The sequence below is a fragment of the Pongo abelii genome, chromosome 3, assembly GCF_028885655.2.
Source record: "Pongo abelii isolate AG06213 chromosome 3, NHGRI_mPonAbe1-v2.0_pri, whole genome shotgun sequence".
In the NCBI taxonomy this organism is placed as follows: domain Eukaryota; kingdom Metazoa; phylum Chordata; class Mammalia; order Primates; family Hominidae; genus Pongo; species Pongo abelii.
Genome location: NC_071988.2, coordinates 144,525,882 through 144,547,002, shown reverse-complemented (window position 1 = coordinate 144,547,002; position 21,121 = coordinate 144,525,882). Strand labels below are relative to the sequence as shown.

At 37.3% G+C, this 21,121-nt stretch overlaps 1 protein-coding gene and 1 pseudogene across 8 annotated transcripts in view; both read right to left on the bottom strand.

The window, feature by feature from the left end:
• Positions 1 to 21,121, bottom strand: part of AFG2A (AFG2 AAA ATPase homolog A) — a 409,783-nt gene that overhangs the window by 312,725 nt on the left and 75,937 nt on the right. For 7 of the 8 annotated variants that reach the window (XR_008524742.2, XR_008524743.2, XM_009240302.4 and 4 more), the window contains exon 11: positions 991 to 1,200. The exons of the other annotated variant lie outside the window; for it this stretch is intronic. Coding sequence is in view for 5 of the 7 variants with exons in the window: in XM_009240302.4 (XP_009238577.3) it covers positions 991 to 1,200 (210 nt within the window). In the remaining 2 variants the exon portion in view is untranslated. The remainder of the gene's footprint in view (positions 1 to 990; positions 1,201 to 21,121) is intronic. 8 annotated transcript variants of the gene reach the window in all.
• Positions 1,427 to 6,502, bottom strand: LOC103890499 (coilin-like; annotated as a pseudogene).

Sequence of the window (21,121 nt, the reverse complement as noted above, 5' to 3'; positions counted from 1 at the left end):
AGAAAATGCATTCTGGGCCGGGCGCAGTGGTTCACGCCTGTAATCCTAGCTCTTTGGGAGGCCGAGGCAGGCGGATCACGAGGTCAGGAGATCGAGACCACGGTGAAACCCGTCTCCACTAAAAATACAAAAAAAATTTGCCAGGCACCTGTAGTCCCAGCTACTCCGGAGGCTGAGGCAGGAGGATGGTGTGAACCCGGGAGGCGGAGCTTGCAGTGAGCCAAGATCACGCTAAAGAAAATGCATTCTGTTATGCAAAAAATTCCCTGGTAATATCAAAACAGATGATCATGTGCCTTTTCCGAAATGAACTGACAGTTAATCTATTTAGGTATATATTTTTGTGATACAGTCCACAGAAATGGATTTACGGTTTTATATGTGTGGATTAAGTATCTGGATACATCATAATGTTACATAAAATTAATATCTGGTCCTAAAGTAAGTGTACAACTACATATCATGAAAGAATATCTATCCCAGTTAATGGGGGCAAAGCAATGAACAAATAAAATGTGTGTGTGGTTCAGAATAAAAACAATGCACATCTACTTTCTAAATGGAAAAGTATTTTTAAAGAATTTAGTGTACCATAACAAGTGTCTTGTTCATTTGAAAATTCTAGGTATGTAAATATTGAATTCACTTTCATGTTTATCTTTAAGTCCTGGTTAAGCAAAAGTCTATAATTAAAAATGTAGAAACAAACAAACAAAAAGATTAGTTTCTGTTACACATGGATATAAGAAATATCAGAATCAAGAAACTAAATAAAGCAGTCTTCTCAATGTCTACCATGATTTGCTGATTACATGCACGAATTTATTTCTTATCACTCATCTCCCTATATTATATTGCCATCAACAACAAATAAAAAAAAAGAATCACTGCTCTTTAAGATGCCTTTATTCGTTCTCCTAAAGGTAGGAGTCAGAGGATGGACGTTGGGGGAGGCCGAGAGAGTAGCGATTAAAAAATTTAACATCCTACCTTTATAGCTAGAAAATTCAGTCCACTCTCATTGGCCAAAGCCTTTGCTATCATTGTTTTAGAGCACCCAGGTGGCCCATAGAGAAGAACTCCTTTAGGTGGCTGAATACCCATTCGAATGAAAGACTCTGGATGTTTTAAGGGCCATTCCACAGCCTGTTTCAACTTCAGTTTGATATTTTCCAGTCCTCCTATATCTGACCAGGATACCTGAAAAATAGAACATTTTCCAAATGTAAGTTTTGCCAGGACAAACAGAGAACTAAAAAAAAAAAAAAAATTCATTAACAGAAGAACTGCAAAAAAGAATAGAACCATTTAAGAATTAGGAAAATCCTTTAAAAAATTCCAAGAATATCAAGAAGTAAATTAGGAGTACATAAAATGTGAACTGTATATTGTAAAAATACTAAAAAAAAAAAAAAAAAATTCTGCTTGTAAGTCTCGTATAAATAACTGTTTAAATGATTGAACATATCGTAAAATCTAACCTTCTAGAAAGATTTAGAAGTTAGGTTTCATCTGTCTGAAAGTGGTTTGAGTCAAGTCATCCAAGGTCTCATCTATATATCTAATTTCTTATACCTCTTTTTTAGCAAAACTACTTTCAAGCATATTTTTGTAGATCTTTATAGAACACACAATCATTTTTATCTCTGGCATATAAAGTATCCCCAAGGTTTTATTTTTCTCAACTAAGAAATACCCCCAGAACAAGACAGCTCTTTATATGTCTTAAGAATATACGTGTACCAGAAAACGTACACAAGAAATAGAATAATGAGACAGGAATCCATGTGTTAAAGAACCAACTATAACAACCAGTAACCACGAACAACCACAGTTCAACAGAAAGGATACTAAGTACAATAACAAACTGAAAAGTCCTTTGGGAGTTCCCAGGAAGAAAAGATTACTTCTAGCTGGAAGACAAACCTAAAAGCCAACTCTTGAAGGGTAGATGAGATTTGGAAATGCGAGAACAGGGAAATGGCTAGGTACAGGCCAAAAAATGACAGAAAGCTCAGAAGGAAAGAAGTATAAAAAGGAAAAGAGAAAAAATATTTGAAGGAAGGAAATAAAGAAAAGTTGAAGTCATAGCATAGGGCTCTGAAGACCAGATGAAGGAATTCAAGAGAATTCTTTGTACATACTTGGAAGTCTTTGAAGGTTTTTTAATCTAGAAAGCAATATGGTCCGAAATGTCCTTCTGGAAGATTTATCTGACAAGATTCATTATAGAGATCAATTAATGACATAAATATCAGAAAAAAAAAACACACCTTGAGCTAGAGTAAACACGTGCAGATACTGAAAACTCACTGGAAAGATACTTCAGAGCTATAATTGTGGGTTCTGGGAGTAGAAAAAGAAACAGGAAAAACTTAAAGCTACATTTGGAGAGGGGTGGTGAAACAAAATGGAATAAAGGGTAATATTCAGGATTCAGACTCAGACAAATGAGTAATTAAAAGTTACATTAAAAGAAATAAGGGAACATGTTTGGGAACTAAGGAATATGATGCATAAGGTGTCAACTGGGACTTGAATGTAGTAGAAAAATATGGACTACGTGATGACTAATCAATCCATATGAATGGAAAGATTGGGGCCTGAGTGATGCATTCTCTATCCTTAATTTCTTTACAAGTATGTATAGACCCCATGTTGTAACAAATACTCCACCATAAATATAAATCCTTAACAAAAGTATTTCTTAGAGCACGTAAGGTCTCACACATAAAGTACATTACTCATATTGCTTTATAACATAAGTACAGTACAAATTTAAAAAACCACTTTCACACTCTTAAAAATACCGTAGAAATCAACTCAATTCTGTTGTACAAATAATCCATAAAACTTAAGCTAAACCAAGCTTGGCCAACCTGCAGCCCAACACAAATTGGTAAAGTCTGTTATAAAATATTATGAGTTTTTTTGCAATTTTTTTTAGCTCATCACCTATCGTTCGTGTTAGTATATTTTTTTTAGTTCGATATGATTTTATTTAAAAATGTGTACAGCTGAAGGAGAGATCTGATCTTTTGTTAAAAGAAACCAGTTTTCACAATATATATTTGGCCACTTAAGCTTTGTAGTGAATAATAACAGAAAAGGAAGTTTCTGTTCAAATCCTCACTCCAGCACACTCAGCCAGGTGCTTGGCAAGATGACACATTTCCTGGTCTGAAGCTCACAGCCAACCCTCTTACCCAAGTGGAACACCAATTCTCCTCCAGACAGACAGACAGACACACACACACACACACGAGGTCTTATTTTTACTGCTCTACACAGGGCCCTGAGAATCCTTAATTTTAAAGTTGGGAAAAACGTGAAAGGATTCCTTAACTCATTGTCTGTGACAAATCCAACTACTTTTTAACTCTTAACAATTGCCAAATATAAAATACTTGAAATTGACGAGATGCTCCGTTTAATGGGACAACTCAAATGCTATAAAATTAGATCAAGTAACATGCTTAGTATTTTTAAATGTTACTTAAAACTTATTGAGACAAGATATGCAGCACATTCTCAGTATTATAAACTCCTACTGACAACTGCTGCTTGATGGTCAAAAACTTTTAAAAAAGAGAAGAAACCATACACATTGGTATACAACAACGTTTGCAGGGAATGTCATGTTTTACATTTTGTTAACTGAAATTGAACCTGACAAAAAAACCAAAAGTCTACAAAACCGACACCCATGTCATTTTAAATGATGAGGTAGATTGTTTCCTATGCAGTAAAGTGAAGATAACAAAAAAAACCCATACAACTTTCAAATCCTCTTAAAAAAAAAGTTCAAGTTATAGTCACTTTCACAAACAAGACATTCATAAACTATAAGATGGAGTGGTCATATTCAGACAAGTTCTGTACTTGATGTGTTAATCAGAGATTCAATAATCAGTCTTGGATCAATCAACTCTCCCCAAAATACAGTGATCTTGCTCTCCTGCATCACAGCGTACTCTACTACCTCGGTTCCATTTTCACTGTGATAAACCAAATCAAATTTCCCAGGTTCTCTCAAGGCAGGTAAGGATGAAAGAATTTCTGTATCTACTTGCTCTATCTCTGGATTGTGGCTTAATATTTTTCCTTGTAATCAGAGACATCAGGAGAGTGTAACTGGATATTAGTTCCAAAGATTAAATGTAATCTTTTCTCCAACTTGAGGGGCAGCTGCTAACAGCAGTAACAGACTATACAGTCCTTCTAGTGTGTCTCTACCGGATTCTGGAAAACAGTAGATGAATTTGTTACCACTTCATTTAATTGCTGTTGTCTCTGGTTGTCAGTGCTTCTATTTACAACACAGGAAACAGGATGCCCTCGTCCTCGACCTCTCCCCCACATGCCCCATCCCCTAGCTCCCTTCCAAGAAAAAAGGTTCTCTCCTCTACCCCATCCTCTTCCTAAACTGGGGAGAGACACACTGGGAGAAGGACCAGGAGCCTGTCTGCCACCATTTAAACCAGAACGCTTCCATCCAGTAGCACCTGCAGTCTGTGATGACAGCCCAGGGCCTGGACAACCTCTTCCTGCAAAAAGGCCTACTGTCTTTTAGAAACCCACAGCACACTCCGGGGTGCTCGATGACATCAAGCATTCGTCTCTGATTCTGAACCAGAATCTGAACTAGTAGATGATGTTCCAGAGGTCTTGCCCTTGCTGGGGGTTAAGGCTAAAGCCAGGTTTTGTAGCCAGTTTGTCTGCAGTTGTACTTTTGGTAGAGGGTCCTTCCTTTGATTACTCAGTTGGTAATTTCTCTGAGGAATTTCTGGCCTCCAAAGTGGCTTTGCTGGGACCATCACTGATTGATTCATGACAAGACTCAGACCCCGAGGAGGAACTGGGACTCTCGTTTGAGCAAACGCTTACACCACCTTTCCTTTTGGTTTTAACAAGGCTGTTTCTAGCAGAGCCTTTTGGAGAACTGTATCTCTAATTGGCCCAGTCTTTTACTGCCTGTACTTTAGGTGACTTGGGATTCCTGGCCTTTTTTTCATATTCACATTTCTCCTTTTTCTTTAGTGATTTTTTTTTTTTTTTTTTTGGTCTCTTTGTTATCACCCGTTGTGCCACAGGTTGCTTTATTTTTTCTCTCTCTCTTTTTTTTTTTTGCTTATAGTCTGATCTGTGACCGCTTTTTGTTCTAGATCCAAGACTTTCTCATTATTGTTATTGTACTCTTGCCTCTCCCAATGCTTCTTTGAACAGTTGTAATCTGGTTTAGTTTCTTCATCCTCCTCTAACTTAAATGCCCGCTTCTTTGCTTTTCTAAGTGATAAATTAGTACTGTTACCATTACTGGTGACTACAGAATTCTCAGCAACTCCTCTCTCTTCTAATTTAACTCTGAGGCAGTCATTGTCTCTCATCAGGCATGTGCTCTCGGTGGGGGGGCAGGAACCCCTGCTCCAGGTAGCGGCCTCGGAGGGCCCCCAGAACCGAAGCCAAAGCGCTGGCGGATGAGACTAATGAGATCTGTGACAACTCGGCGCCTGTTCAAGCCAACCAGAAGCCAGGAAGGCCGTACAGTGCGGGGTAGCTGGCGGTGGGTAATCATATTGAAGCCATAGCCTAACCGGCTTGGAGGCTGCCATCTTGCTCAGAGCCCGTGTTAGTATATTTTATGTGTGGCCCGAGACGATAATTCTTCCAATGCGGACAAGAGAAGCCAAAAGATTGGACAACTCTGAGCAAGACTGAATTTATATGACTATCAAGGCCTGTGTGGAAAAGGTAAATAACTTATTAAAATATGCAACTCTCAAGATGTTTTTGCATGCCAACTCTCCTAGTGACAATGGTGAAGTAAGAGTTAGAACTAAATATTATAGGTATAGGATACTCAGTTTCACTTCTGCATTTCATTACTAACTGGTGGAGGAAGTTCCTTCTCTCAATTTAGGAATCTCCAATAATAATAAATATATATTCTACAGGCATTTCATTATTATAGAGGTCCCATCTCCTGGGCTGTTTAGGACTGCTGACTATATTGAGACTTTGTGCTACTGGCATTTAACAGAAAAGATTAAAATAAATTAAATGATCTGACTTATTTTGAAGACAGGAAGAAATATAAGAAAATGCTCAAAGAGGAACATTTCTTTGTGGGATAATCTCTCTGTGAGACACACTGAGAGAGCTTTTACTTATTATGGAAGTTCTCTAAAATGTAAATGAAACACATCAATCAAGTGATTCTTATAGTCATTAAGATCCATGTGTTGGTAGAAGGGCTATCGTTAAAGGAGGAGTAGTGGGGTTTAAGAAGAGCAAGGAAGTAGACTTAATGGAAAGCAAAACAGAGTAACTGAAGTTCTATTTATATCTCAGATGGCAACAGTGAGCTATAAATTTAAGATTCTGGCTTCTTGGTGAAGACTGTTTGTCATGTAATTAGATGTACCTTGTTGTCTTCCTAATAGGTAAGAATAAAAATCTTAAAAAGGGAAAAGGTAAAGAAAGAAAAAAAATAAAAGCTCAAAGAGTCCATTTCAAAAATCATTAAAATTATTTTTTTAAAAAAAGCTTAAATAACTAGCTTGGGAAAGGTACTATTAGAAGTATGGAAAATAAGAGGAAATGGATGATACAAAAAAAGAAATGCAAAATCAAACTATGGGGTTTTGTAAAAAGCTCAACTCTCTACTAATCAAAAGCCAAAACATCCAAATTAAAATAGTGAAAAGCTGTTTTCAGCTTATAAAATTAGCAAAGAGTAAAATATGGACTTCTCAAGGCCAGTGATAGACAATGAGTCAACATTGTCACACACTGGTAGAAGAAAAAAATCATAATGTTTATTAAATGTACTTGGCAACATATTTTAGAAGTTCATACACTTTTACCTAGTAATATTACTTCCTAGACTATCCTCCCAAAACAGTTCAGGAAATACAAAAAGATTTCTTCTTTAAAGATTCATGGCACAACACTCTGTATGACAGAAAAATAACCTAGAAACAACCTCAATGCTAAACATCAAACAACTATTAAATGAATTATAGAATACCTAAAGAATGGACAATCATATAGAAATTAAATAAATTTTAGAAAATATTTTATATTTTCTGAAAATTGATGTAATAAAAAAGCAGAATATAAAGATTTTAATACATTATAATCCCAATTAAAACACATACACACAGGTCAGGAGTTCAAGACCAGCCTGGCCAACGTGGTGAAACCCCGTTTCTACTAAAAATACAAAAATTAGCCAGGCATAGTGGCCGGCACCTGGAAACTCAGCTATTCGGGAGGCTGAGGCAAGGGAATCACTTGAACCAGGGAGGCGGAGGTAACAGTGAGCCGAGATCGCGCCACTGAACTCCAGCCTGAACGCCAAGAGTGAAAGTCCGTCTCAAAAAAAAAAAAACAAAAAAAAAAACCACATACACATATATGTATTTCCAAAAATTGTTATTTTTAAAGTGGTAGGAATACAAGCAATTTCTATATTATCCATAATAATTTTTGGTATTATGAAAATTTTCTACAGTGAAACTGCATTACTTTTATCATTTGACATACTCGTGTGTGTGTGTGTGTGTGTGTGTGTGTGTGTGTGTATGTATAAAAGCATGAGGACAAGGAAGCAGACTAAGATCCTAGAAGCTGTGGTCAAGAAAAAAAGAAAAGCATGATGCAGATGGGTAATTAAGAGGTTCAGCCAAAAACACAAACAAAACAAAACAAAAAAAGCCTTGATGGGTGCCCAACGTTGTCAGGAAACCACCCATTCATCTAGTAGAACTAGGTGACAAAGTTAGAGAAATGACTGATTCACAAATCTAGGAAATTTTCTTAACCTACGTTTCCTTTATTATTACAACTGTAATTCGTTTATTCTTTCCAACTATTGTACTGTGGTTAAAATTTACAACTGAAATAAATTCAATCAATTTTAAGAAATGTCTTCTATGTGCAGGATTTGTCCTAGAGACTGTAGGGGCACAAAAATGAGTGTGATAATGTCCAAAAAATCTGAAATCTAGAAAGAGAAATAAGAAAAGTATCCTAAAAGAGACAGTCTCTACACATATAAAATATCTATCTGTCTTTACACAAATTAATACAAAAGCTACTGAAAAACAGCTTTACAATTCTCAAATAAGATAGTGAAGACAGATTTGAAAATTACATACATGTAAGATGTCAAGTTTTTAGAATATAAAAATAGCAGCAATTCCCACCTTGTTGATTATGAGAATAGCAGATATAAGAAGTATAGCCTACAAGAAATTATAAAGAAGGATTAAGAATTATCTGTATCCCAATACCTAAAAGTAACCATTGTTAATATTTTGGTGTAGGACCTTCTAGCCTCTCCAAATGCAAACACACGTATGTGCATGTGTATGTATGGTTTAACATATTCACAATTTTACATTCTGATTCTTTTTAACTTCATACTTTTTTGATATAGTAAGTATCTTCTAAAATTTAGAACTTGGTAAAAAAAAAAAAAAGGTCTTGGGTTCAAATCTCAGACCCACTACTTACTATGTGACTTTGGATAATTTACTTCAACTCTCTAAACTTTTTCCTCTTCTATAATATGGGGATAATAAACCCTAAGGTCTCAGGATAATTGTGAGAATTAAACAGGAGAGTATACGTTAAATTAATTGTACTTTGCTTGGCATGTGGTAAATATTTAATAAATACTAGATACTTTATTTAAATGTCTGAGAGATGATTATAAAGTTTATATTCTGGAGGACTACTGAAAAAAATTAGCCATTAAATTATCTTCACTTTTTTTTTGTTCTGATCACTTTAAACTAAAGGCAAACCAATTTTGCATTTTGATTTTAGTACCTGAAAGCCAGATAAATGATTACTCTTTCTATGGCTGTGATAATAATTCACAAATAAATATGAATCAGCTTAAAAAGCCTGGCCAACATGGCGAAACCCCATCTCTACTAAAAATACAAAAAAAAAAAAAAAATTTAGCTGGGCGTGGTGGTGCATGCCAGTAATCCCAGCTACTCAAGAGGCTGAGGCAGGAGAATCGCTTGAACCTGGGAGGCGGAGGTTGCAGTGAGCCAAGAGCATGCCACTACACTCTAGCCTGGGTGACACAGCGAGACTCTGTCTCAAAAAAAAAGCTTATTATTACACAGAAGAGTTCTAAAGCATAAGAAGTCATGGGAAAAGTTAGTCTGTAGAGAAGGATAAACACTACCATGAAATCATAAAATCCTAGAACTAGAAGAGGAATTCAAAAGCTAGCTGTTTCACTATCCTACCTTCAGACAGTATATTATCTTTCAACACCTCTCATCTTTCAACAAATACTACTTTACGCTTAAAATTGTTTTTAATTCTAGAACCTTCTTTTTAATAACTTACAATATATCATAACTACCGTAAAATTATTCCTACAATCTAGCCTAAATTATTTTTACAATATAACCTAAATTATTCCTGAGAATATTTGTATCCGATCTTATTCTGACCTAATGAAAACAGTGAACAGCTGCTCACATATGGCTTTATAACTTTTTGAGTTAAAGTCAGAAGTGCAAGAACAGCTGTCAAACAAGCACAGAGCAGTGAGATAAATTTCCCAAGGAACATGTCCCTGACAAACATCCTATAGTTAGTTCTTCCTAGCCAAACACCCCAAAACAAAATAAAACAACAACAACAACAAAAATTCAAACTGTACACCCATAGAAGCCAAGGAACTTGATGATCAGGTTAAAAATAAACAGAAAAAAAATACTTTTATGGACAAATTCCAAGGGAGCAAAATAAAATTAATGAACTGAGCTGCAGACATTAGAAGAATTACTGAGAGAGGAATTCCATAACTCCAGGGGGACTGACGATGTTTTTATACATCTATGAGTCAAGATCCTCTTGCTTGCTGGGTGCCAAGTTTTTTACCACCAGGGACAAAAATTCTTTTCAAAGTATTATTTTAGAGAAAATGCCATGACATCTTGTTTTCTCATGCTAACAACTCCCAATGTAAGGACAAGAAGTCAGGCAGTGGCAATTGGGCTGGCACCTGTTCCAAATTCTTTGTGGGGTCATACGCTAACTTTTCAACAATGTTCAAAAGACACATATTTTGTTTAGAAATCATAAATGTACCAAATTACTAAAGATACTACATATTGCAGGAAAAAAAAAGTTGAAAAAACCAACCTCCAAGGTCAAGAACAATTATAAATTTCCAAATGCTTCTTTAATACAGATAAAGCAAGATTAGGAAGCAGTAACTGTTAAAATGTGTTCTTAGATCTAAATGAAAACAAGTAAAAGCCATTAGCTGTGTACAGTGAAAAGCAAGAAAAAAAAATTTTCCCATGCTATAAAGACACATTCTATGAAGACTGTTTTTTTTTTTTTAAAAAAAAAAAGAAGTCAAACTTCCAGTTTCACTATGGTGCCATAAGGCAACTATAGACTCTCTCTCGTTGATTAAAAAGAAAAATGTCAGACAAAATACAAAAATCACTCAAGGACCCTGAAAAGCAATGAAAAGCAGACAGATTGTGCAGACAAGTAAAATGTGAAGAAGTGCTATGCACAGGGTGAGTGGGAAGGGCTGAGTATTCAAAGAGGTCTTTGCTTTTCTTTTCTCCCAGCCTTTCCCCTCTTTGTTTTATTTCCATTTTCCATAAGCAAGCTTAGGTTGAAAACATCTAACAATTTCACAGGTGGGAGTACAGAAAGCTAAAAAACTAGATTAGAAAGAATATAAGGAACTATACACCAAAACTGGGCCACTAATTGCTCTTGATTTGTTGGGATTTGTTGCTCTTTAGTAAATAACATTGAGAACCTCACTAAACATATAATAGCTAAGAGGGCCAGATGCTCATAGATGTCATATTTAATAAGTAAAGACATTAAGATGGGAATTATTCAAGTTTAAAAAATATAGGTATCTGAAAAAAATGAAAAATATTATCAACTTAAAGGTAACTTTTTTTCAAACTGTATAGATTTCAATAATCAGTTTAATGGTTATATTAAAATCTTAGCTCAATTTCTAAAATATCATTACATTACAATCACACTTAGCACTGTCCTCAGATCTGGCTATGCATGAAGTCAAACCTTATAAATATAATAAATTATCCAAGTAACTTCCCTTAGAGTACAAAAATGTATGTCTTAATTCACCTTAAAAATGGTTAACCATTTACACAATGAGCTTTTAAAAACTACCTACTTTTGTCAGATGAACAAGTATAAGAAAAAAACCTCATAAAAAATGGAAACTTAAGAAAGTAACAAAAATTAAGACTCAGATATGACAACAGCATAAAACTCGCCTACAAAATTCTTCATACCTCATGAAAATATTTTGCTTTTTCTAATTTACCAAATTCCTTGAATAACTTCCCTATAATTACCAGCAAATGCTTTGAATATTTAAGAAAACTGCTTAGTAACTCCTGCAATTCTTACCATGGCATAGCAGAACTGGGAAAGATAAAGGAATATGGATAATATAGAAACGAAAAACAAGGAAACTAAAAACAGAGGGAAGACAGAGGGGATTCTACGGATTGACCCCCAAGCCCAGGAGCTAAGTATATGTTTAACAAGCTTCTTAAGTGAATTTTAAGTCAATCATATGGAATACTACATAACCAAATGCCCCAAAACTAGAAGAAATCATTTTTAATAGTAAAAATGTTTAAATGAGTTTTGATTACTTTTCTTGATAATTTGAGGCATGAGTAATTAACAACCAAACTATTTTTTGTATATGTGTGTATGACTAGGACCTTCCTAACATAGTACCTTCTATATTACATATGTTTGGTGCTTGGTAAAGAAATAAATTAATAGGCCGACATGTATTTCTCTTGTATTATCTTACAAGTAAAACAACAGAAGGGGTAAAAGTGACAGAGGGACAAGCTGGTAGGAGGTTAAGATGGGCAATATAGAAAAAAGTTGGAGATTTGCTGCACCTACCAACCCATCATCTAGGTTTTAAGCCCCACATGCATTAGGTATTTGTCCTAATGCTCTCCCTTCCCCTGCCCCCCAACCCCGACAGGCCCCGGTGTGTGATGTTCCCCTCCCTGTGTCCATGTGCTCTCATTGTTCAATTCCCACTTACGAGTGAGAACATGCAGTGTTTGGTTTTCTGTTCCTGTGTTAGTTTGCTGAGAACCTGCACATTCTGCATACGTATCCTGGAACTTAAAGTAAAATAAAAATAAAGAAAAAAGTTGGAGAGTTAGTATTAAACTCATAGATGTGGTCAGGTGAAAAAGGTTACCAATTGTCAGGCCTCTGAGCCCAAGCTAAGCCATCATATCCCCTGTGACCTGCACGTATATATACATCCAGATGGCCTGAAGTAACTGAAGAATCACAAAAGAAGTGAAAATGGCCTGTTCCTGCCTTAACTGATGACATTACCTTGTGAAATTCCTTCTCCTGGCTCATCCTGGCTCAAAACCTCCCCCATTGCACACCCTGTGACCCCCACCCCTGCCAGCCAGAGAACAACCCCCTTTGACGGTAATTTTCCTTTACCTACCCAAATCCTATAAAACGGCCCCACCCCTATCTCCCTTTGCTGACTCTCTTTTCAGACTCAGCCCGCTGACACCCAGGTGAAATAAACAGCCTTGTTGCTCACACAAAGCCCGTTTGGTGGTCTCTTCACACAGACGCGAGTGAAATTTGGTGCCGTGACTCGGATAGGGGGACCTGCCTTGGGAGATCAATCTGCTATTCTCCTACTCTTTGCTCCATGAGAAAGATCCACCTATGACCTCTGGTCCTCAGACTAACCAGCTCAAGGAACAGCTCACCAATTTTAAAGCCGGTAAGCGGCCTCTTTACTCTCTTCTCCAACCTCTCTCACTAACCCTCAATCTCTTTCTCCTTTCAATCTTGGTGCCACACTTCAGTCTCACCCTTCTCTTAATTTCAGTTCCTTTCCTTTTCTGGTAGAGACAAAGGAGACACGTTTTATCCGTGGACCCAAAACTCCGGCGCCGGTCACACACTCGGGAAGACAGTCTTCCCTTGGTGTTTAATCACTGCGGGGATGCCTGCCTGATTATTCACCCACATTTCATTGATGTCTGATTACCGCGGGGACGCCTGCCTTGGTCATTCACCCACATTCCCTTGGTGGCAAGTCAATTGCGGGGACACCTGCTTTGGCTGCTCACCCACCCCTTCTGTGTCTCTCCCCACCCCTTCTCCACTTTCCTGGGGGGCAAGCACCCCCCCACCCCTTCTCTCCATGTCTCTACCCTTCCTTCTCTCCACTTTCCTGGGGGGCAAGCACCCCACACCCCTTCTCCACTTTCCTGGGGGACAAGCACCCCCCACCCCTTCTCTCCGTGTCTCTACCCCTTTTCCACTTTCCTGGGGGGCAAGCACCTTCCACCCCTTCTCCACTTTCCTGGGGGACAAGCACCCCCCACCCCTTCTCTCCATGTCTCTACCCACCCCTTCTCCACTTTCCTGGGGGTCGAGCACCCCCCACCCCTTCTCTCCGTGTCTCTACCCTTCCTTCTCTCCACTTTCCTGGGGGACAAGCACCCCCTACCCCTTCTCTCCATGTCTCTACCCTCTCTTCTCTCCACTTTCCTGGGGGGGCAAGCACCTCCCATCCCTTCTCTACTTTCCTGGGGGGCAAGCACCCCCCATCCCTTCTCTCCATGTTTCTACCCACCCCTTCTCCACTTTCCTGGGGAGCAAGCATCCCCCACCCCTTCTCTCCATGTCTCTACTCACCCCTTCTCCACTTTCCTGGGGGGCAAGCACCTCCCACCCCTTCTCCACTTTCCTGGGGGGCAAGCACCCCCCACCCCTTCCATGTCTCTACCCACCCCTTCTCCACTTTCCTGGGAAGCAAGCACCCCACACCCCTTCTCTCTGTGTCTCCACCCTCTCTTTTCTCTCTACTTTCCAGGGGGGCAAGCACCCCCCCACCCCTTCATTCTGTCTCTACCCTCTCTTTTCTCTGGACTTGCCGCCTTCACTATAGGCAACCTTCCACCCTCCATTCCTCCTTCTTCTCCCTTAGCCTGTGTTCTCAAGACCTTAAAACCTCTTCAACTCACACCTGACCTAAAATCTAAGCATCTTACTTTCTTCTGCAACACCGCTTGACCCCAATACAAACTTGACAGTGGTTCCAAATAGCCAGAAAACGGCACTTTCGATTTTTCCATCCTACGAGATCTAGATAATTCTTGTCGTAAAATGGGCAAACGGTCTGAGGTGCCTGATGTCCAGGCATTCTTTAACACATCGGTCCCTCCCTAGTCTTTGTTTGGTGGTCTCTTCACAGGGATGCGAGTGAAACCAATATGTAAAAGTGTACAAAGTCTATACATACATGCCTTGTATCACATTTCCTAGCCCTAATCTGTCCAAATAGTTGGGTCATAAGTTCAAACCATTTTCTCTGATTTCCTTTGATGGTTAGCTGATAATAAAGTTTTTGTATACATGGAAATAAAAAGCCTACTCTGCCAAGACTGGCTGAAGGGATGCTCCAAATGTTTATTAAACGCGAGGCAAAGAGAGAAGATATCTCTGGGTCAGAAAGCTCAGCAAACTCATATAAGCAAACTTTAAAAGCAGTTCAGATTCTGTGTCCTGAGGTATAGACTAGAAAGTAAGCTCCCCAATGGGGAAGAATAATCAATGCTGGCCAGAGAACAAAGATGTTGGGGAAAGAGGACTGTTACTGATGTTTTGGTTTGAAGGCAAAAGGTAGGAGGACAAACCTCTGATAAAGAGTAAAGAAAGTATTAGAAAACAATCCTTAAAACACAGTCTTAATGGGCAATATTTAGAAAAGAAAAAAAATTTTAACTTACATCAAAGTTTGTCCCTGAATGTTGAATGTGCTACATGTAATAGCTGGGGGTATGAGTTTACTGGTACAGAACCAACTAGGGAATTCAGCCCAAAGTATGTCACAAGAAAATTCTGGAAGAAGAACTTGCCTTGAGAAATTGGACATGTATCTCAGGCACAGAGTGAGTACAATGAGATAGGTCAAGCAAGTCTCAGAAGTAAGCAAGCCCACGTGGTTAGATCACTGAGCAAAAACTGACTGTCTTAGGGTAGAAATTACCTAATTGTGCCATTTTTATAACTTAGGGTAAGTGTGGGGCCCATGCGTTACAAGTGTGTATTTATGGTTAACAAGAGTCAGGCTGCTATAAGTAGAGTTGGTAAAGGTTTTAATATCTAATATCCATTCATTTTCTCAATTATTTATGTATTCACTCATTGATTCAGATATATTCATATTACTGCATGGCTGTTTTGAATGCTTGGCCTGGCTCTAAGAATACAAAAATGAATAAAACTGACACAGTCTCTACATTGTGGAGCTTACAGTCTGGAAAAAAAAATACATTAAAAAATACACTAATACTTAAACTAAGGACTAGATAAAAAAATTATACACAATACTACAAGAGCCCATGACAGGCCTTGAGGGTCCTCTAAGTCAAGTATAGCTTCATAAAGATCTGACATTTAAGCAACAACATGAAGAATGAGTAGGAGTTAGGCAATTCAAGAGAATGAATGAGTTTGTACCATTTGGAGTCCCTAATACTAAATTTTAATTTGGCTTGTAGAAGGAAGAGAGGCATATGAGAATAATGGAAAACTTATGCTGAAGGGCCAGACTGGAGTTTTACTCCAGATTCTAATCTAGTAAAAGAGACCAATTTTAGCTTCCCTAATCTGCACTTTGACCAATTCTTGTTGTTCCTTCTGGCTTCCTTTCCCTGTTGTCTCCAGAAAGATATGAAGTTGTGCACAGCGATCTTGACACCACTGCAAAGAAGGCTGCACATTAATTAAAAGTTATCAGATAAGAAAAGCCACTGAGAACAAATTTGGCATATAAGCACCATAATGGCCTAAAATCTGATTAAGTATTTCTGAAGGGCTAGGAGATTTTTAAATTAGATAATTAAAGGTTCAAAATATATATTATACTTTAGTTAGACTGTGATGAAAATTGGAACTTCATGTCTGGTTTTCCTCCCAAAACCGTCAATCCCAGTCAAACCGTAAGAAAACATCAACCAAACTCAAATTGAGAAGCATTCTATAAAAGACCTGACCAGTACACCTTAAAATCGTCAACGCCATCAAAAATAAGAAAAGAAATTGTCACAGCCCAGAGAAACCTAGAAACATGATGACCACATGTAATGTGAAAATCTACAAGGGATCCTCAAACAGACAAAGGACATTAGAGGAAAAACTAATTCAATCCAAATAAAGTATGGAGTTAGTAAACTAGAGATGTATGTACTGGTGCACATAAAAACAAGTATCAGGCACAATATCCCAGTATGTATGTACCTTGGGCCATGCTGTACCAATCTGACCAGATGATAAGTTTATACTGACAGTGTGATTTATGGTGAATGCTTGTTTTTGCCCTGGGAAGTACTGGAAACTGGATAGCTGAGGTCAGTCACGCCAGCACTGTAGTATACCAACGTGACTAACCTCCAGTAAAATTCTGGACACTAAGACTCAAGTGAACTTCTCTGTTTGGCAGTGACTTCACACCTGTTGTCAGACATAGTTGCTGGGAGAATTAAGTGCGTTCCCATGTGACTCCACTGGAAAAGGACATCTAGAAGCATGTACCTGGTTTCTTCTGGACTTTACCCATGCACCTTTTCCCTTTGCTTATTTTTATCTGTATCCTTTCAGGGTTAACAAATCATAACCATGAGTGTAACAGCTTCTGAGTCCAGTGAGTCCTTCTAGTGAATCATCAAGCCTGAGAGTGGTCTTGGGGACCCCAGTGAAGACAGATGCACAGACAGATAGGTAATAAAATTACAAACAAATTAACAGTTGTCCAGAACTCACACCTCCCCCAACTCTCCATCTACATTCAACCCAGGACATTAAAGAAAACTTTATACCAAACCTTTGAACTTATCCTTAAATTTATTTCAGGCCTATGATGGAGTTCTCAAACATCTGCTGCTAGTTTTCAGATTAAGTTTAATCAATCTACCCTACTTTTCCCATTTTAGCATCATACCCCATTTTACCTTAGAGCATTCCTCTTTCTATAGGATCAAAACGAGAAGAAATTTCATCCTTAACAAGCTTTTTTTTTTTTTTCTGAAAATGTATACTTAAAACTGCAAAGCAGTTCTCTAAAGAGTACATGAAATTCAGACAGCAATTTTAACACAGGACATGTGAATATGTCTTCTGCTGTGGCATGGCTGTAAATCATTAAATATGGGACTTTCAAAAATGGACAAATAGGGACCTTTGTTTCTGATCATAAAGTAAAAAAGATAACATTTACCTTTCTGTCTTGCTATAGTTTGGATATGGTTTGTTTGGTCCTGCCAAATCTCACTGAAATTTGATCCCCAATATTGGAGGTTGGGCCTAGGTGAGAGCTGTATGGATTGTGAGAGCAGATCCCTCATGAATGGCTTGGTGCCATTCTCCAGGAGTAAGTTTTCACTCTTAGTTCCCATAAGAACTGGTGACTGAAAAGAGCCTGGCATCTTCTCTTGCTGCTCATCTTGCCATGTGATCTCTACATGCAAGCTCCCCTTCACCTTCTACACAAGTGAAAGCTTACTATAGGCCTCACCAGAAAGAGATGCTGGTGCCATGCTTCTTGTACAGCCTGCAGAACCATGAGCCAAATAAACCTCTTTTCTTTATAAATTATCCAGCCTGAGGCATTCCTCTATAGCAATACTAAATTCTATAGCAATACTAAATGGACTAAGACATGTCTGGAAAAAACAAAACAAAAACAAAAACAAAAAAACTAAACTAAAAGAAGTAAACAAAATGTATAAAGTATCAACTTTCAGGACACTGAACATCTGAATGAAAGACAATGACCCTTGAGAGAAGGGAAACTAATAAGATGAGCCCTATGATGGCACCCAACTTATTGACTGGAAAAAATTCACAGGTCATACCAATGGAAACCTTAGGCAGAACCTACAAACTCCCTGAGTTGAGAAGACAGAGCTAGGAGTATGGGAAAGGCAAAGTGGCTAGAGTTTGCAGGGTAGAGTACTGAAGATAATAAATAAAGTTCCCAGGGAGAAAAACTTTAAAATTTGCAGAAGGTCTATATATATATATGTATACATATATATACATATGTATATGTGTGTATATATATATACACACACATATATACACACATATATATATACACACATATATATAGGCATGGAGAATTTAATAGGCAAGAAAGAAGGAAGAATAAAACAGCTCCCCTGTACAGAGACAGAGGGAGTGGGAATTCAAACAAAGAGAAAACCCTGTGTGTGACGGAAAAGTGGCTGCCAAATATTCACACATGAAGAAAACACAAAAGACCAAAGAAAAGCACCTAAAAAGAATAGAGGAAATAATACCCAACGCTCACAAAGGGCCAGGAACAGTGCCTCCTCCGAATAGCCAGAGTGGAAACTCATAATTCATAAGGCATTAGGTAGAGTACTAAAAAGGGCCCTACCTCAATAGAGTGGAAAAATTAACCCTATTCGAAACACTGCCTTAGTCTCACCTCAGAAAATTTAAACACAAGACTCAAAAGGATCAAACTGTTACCAAAACACTTAACCACACCTCAAAACTACACTCAAAAATATTTTTATAAATACTAAAATTCTTATGAATATTTAAAAAACCCACCTCCCAACAAGGTAAAATTTACAATGTCTAGAATTCAATCAGAAATTACCAGGCATGCAAAACTCCACTCTAGTCCCCAAGACCATGGTTTCCTTTTACAAAAAGAAAAGAAAGAAAAAAAAAGAGAGTAAAAGAAAATAACTTTGCAACTGGAAAAAAAAAAAAACAACAAGCATGCAAAGAAACAGGAAAATATACCCGTAAGGAGAAAGAGAAAAACCAATAAATTGAAACTGATCCAAAAAGTACACAGATGATAGGATTAGTAGACAAGGACATTAGAAGGTATTATAAATGCATTACCTATGTGCAAATAAAGGAAACATTGAAAACAGTAAGTAGAAAAGTATAACACTTTAAAAAGATAAAAATCAAACTTCTAGAGAAGAAACTACAATGTCCATAATTTTAAAAGGCGCTGAATGGAATTAACAGCAGATTAGCCATTTCAAAAGGGGAAAAAGGCTATGAACTGGTAGGCACAGCACTAGATACAGATCACCAAAAACCAAACAAAAAAAGTAAAAAAGAAGACACAACCTCCATATATATGTGTGTAATTTGAGTCTCCAGTGAGGGAGGAAAGAGCAAACACTAAATATTTGAAGAAATTTTTTTTTCAAATTTGACTAACACTGTAAGCTCAAATATACAAGATGAATAAACCGAAAGCACAGGAAACATGAAGAAAACTACCAAGGCACATGATTACGAAAATGCTTAAAACCAATGATAAATGTTAAAAGCAATGAGGTGGGGCCGGGGGACATGTTATATAGACAAGACAAAGAAAATGAAGAAAGCAGATTTCTTTTCAAAAAAATACAAGACAGAAGACAGTGGAGCAAAACCATTAAAGAACACGAGGGAGGAATGTCAACGTAGAATTCTTTATTCAGTTAAAATAGCTTTCTAAAATAAAAACAAAATATGTTTTCAGATATTAAAAAAAAAAAACCAAAACTGAAGTAGTTCATGACCAGGAACATTATAGGAAATGCTATATTATAGGATGCATTATATCATGCATTAATGCTATATTAAATGCTGCATTATAGGATGCATTATATAATGCATTAATGCTATATTAAATGCTGCATTATAGGAAATGTTAAAGTAAGCACTTCAAGAGTAAGGAACATGATACCAGATAGAAACTTGAATCTACACAAAAGACTAAAGGGAACTGGAAATGGTGACTACATTGAGTACATATAAAGATCACTTTTCCTTAATATTTAAACTCTTCAAAAGAAAATACTCTGTTTAGTGCAAAACTGATGACAATATGCTTTGAAGTTTACAATATATGTAAAAGTAAACGTATGACAACAATAGCATAAAGGCCAGGAGGGGAACAATATAAATATATTGTTCTAAGGTTCTTATACTGTACACATGGTATAATAACACTTAAAGGTAGACTGTGATAATTTAAAGATGTCCCAAGGGAAATTCTAAAATATACTGAACTAAATGGAAGTGAAAATACACTATATCAAATATGTGTGATGCAGCTAAAGCAGTGCTTTAATTAATGTTTATGGCTTTGAATGCCTATATTAGAAAAGAAGAAAGATCTAAAATCAGTAACCACACATCCCACCTTAAGAAACTAGAGGAAGAAGAAGAAACTTAGCATAAAGCAAACAGAAGGAAAGAAATAACAAAGATTAGAGTAGAAATAAATAAAATAGAAAACAGAAAACCAATAAAACAAGGCTGGGTGCAGTGGCTCACACCTGTAATTCCAGCACTTTGGAAGGCTGAGGTGGGCAGATCACTTGAGGCCAGGAATTCGAGACCAGCCTAGCCAGCCAAATGGCGAAACCCTTCTCTACTAAAAATAACAAAATTAGCCAGGCGTGATGGTGCACGCCTGTAATCCCAGCTACTCGAGTGGCTGAGGAACAAAAATGGCTTGAACTCAGGAGGCAGAGGTCGCAGTGAGCCATGATCATGCCATTGCACTCCAGCCTGGGCGACAGAGTGAGACTGTCTCAGAAAAAAAAAGAAGAAGGAAAAGAAAGAAAACCAATTTGAAAAGATCAATACAATTGATAGACCTCTAGCCAGGGAAAAGAGAAAGTAAACACACATTACCAATATCAAAAATGAAAGACTGGACATACCACTGATCCAACAGACATTAAAAATATAAGGAAATACTATGAACGACTCTGGCCATAAATTCAACAACTTAGGTGAAACAGAATTCTTGAAAAAATACAAACTAACAAAACTCACTTGAGGAAAAAAACCAGATAACCTGAATAGTCCTAGATTTAGTAAAAATATTAAAATTTACATAAGCCTTCCAAACAATGAAAATTCCAGACCCAGATGATTTCAGTGGAGAACATGTAAGGGAAAAATAATACTAATTCTACACAATTTCTTCCAACAAATAAAAACTAAA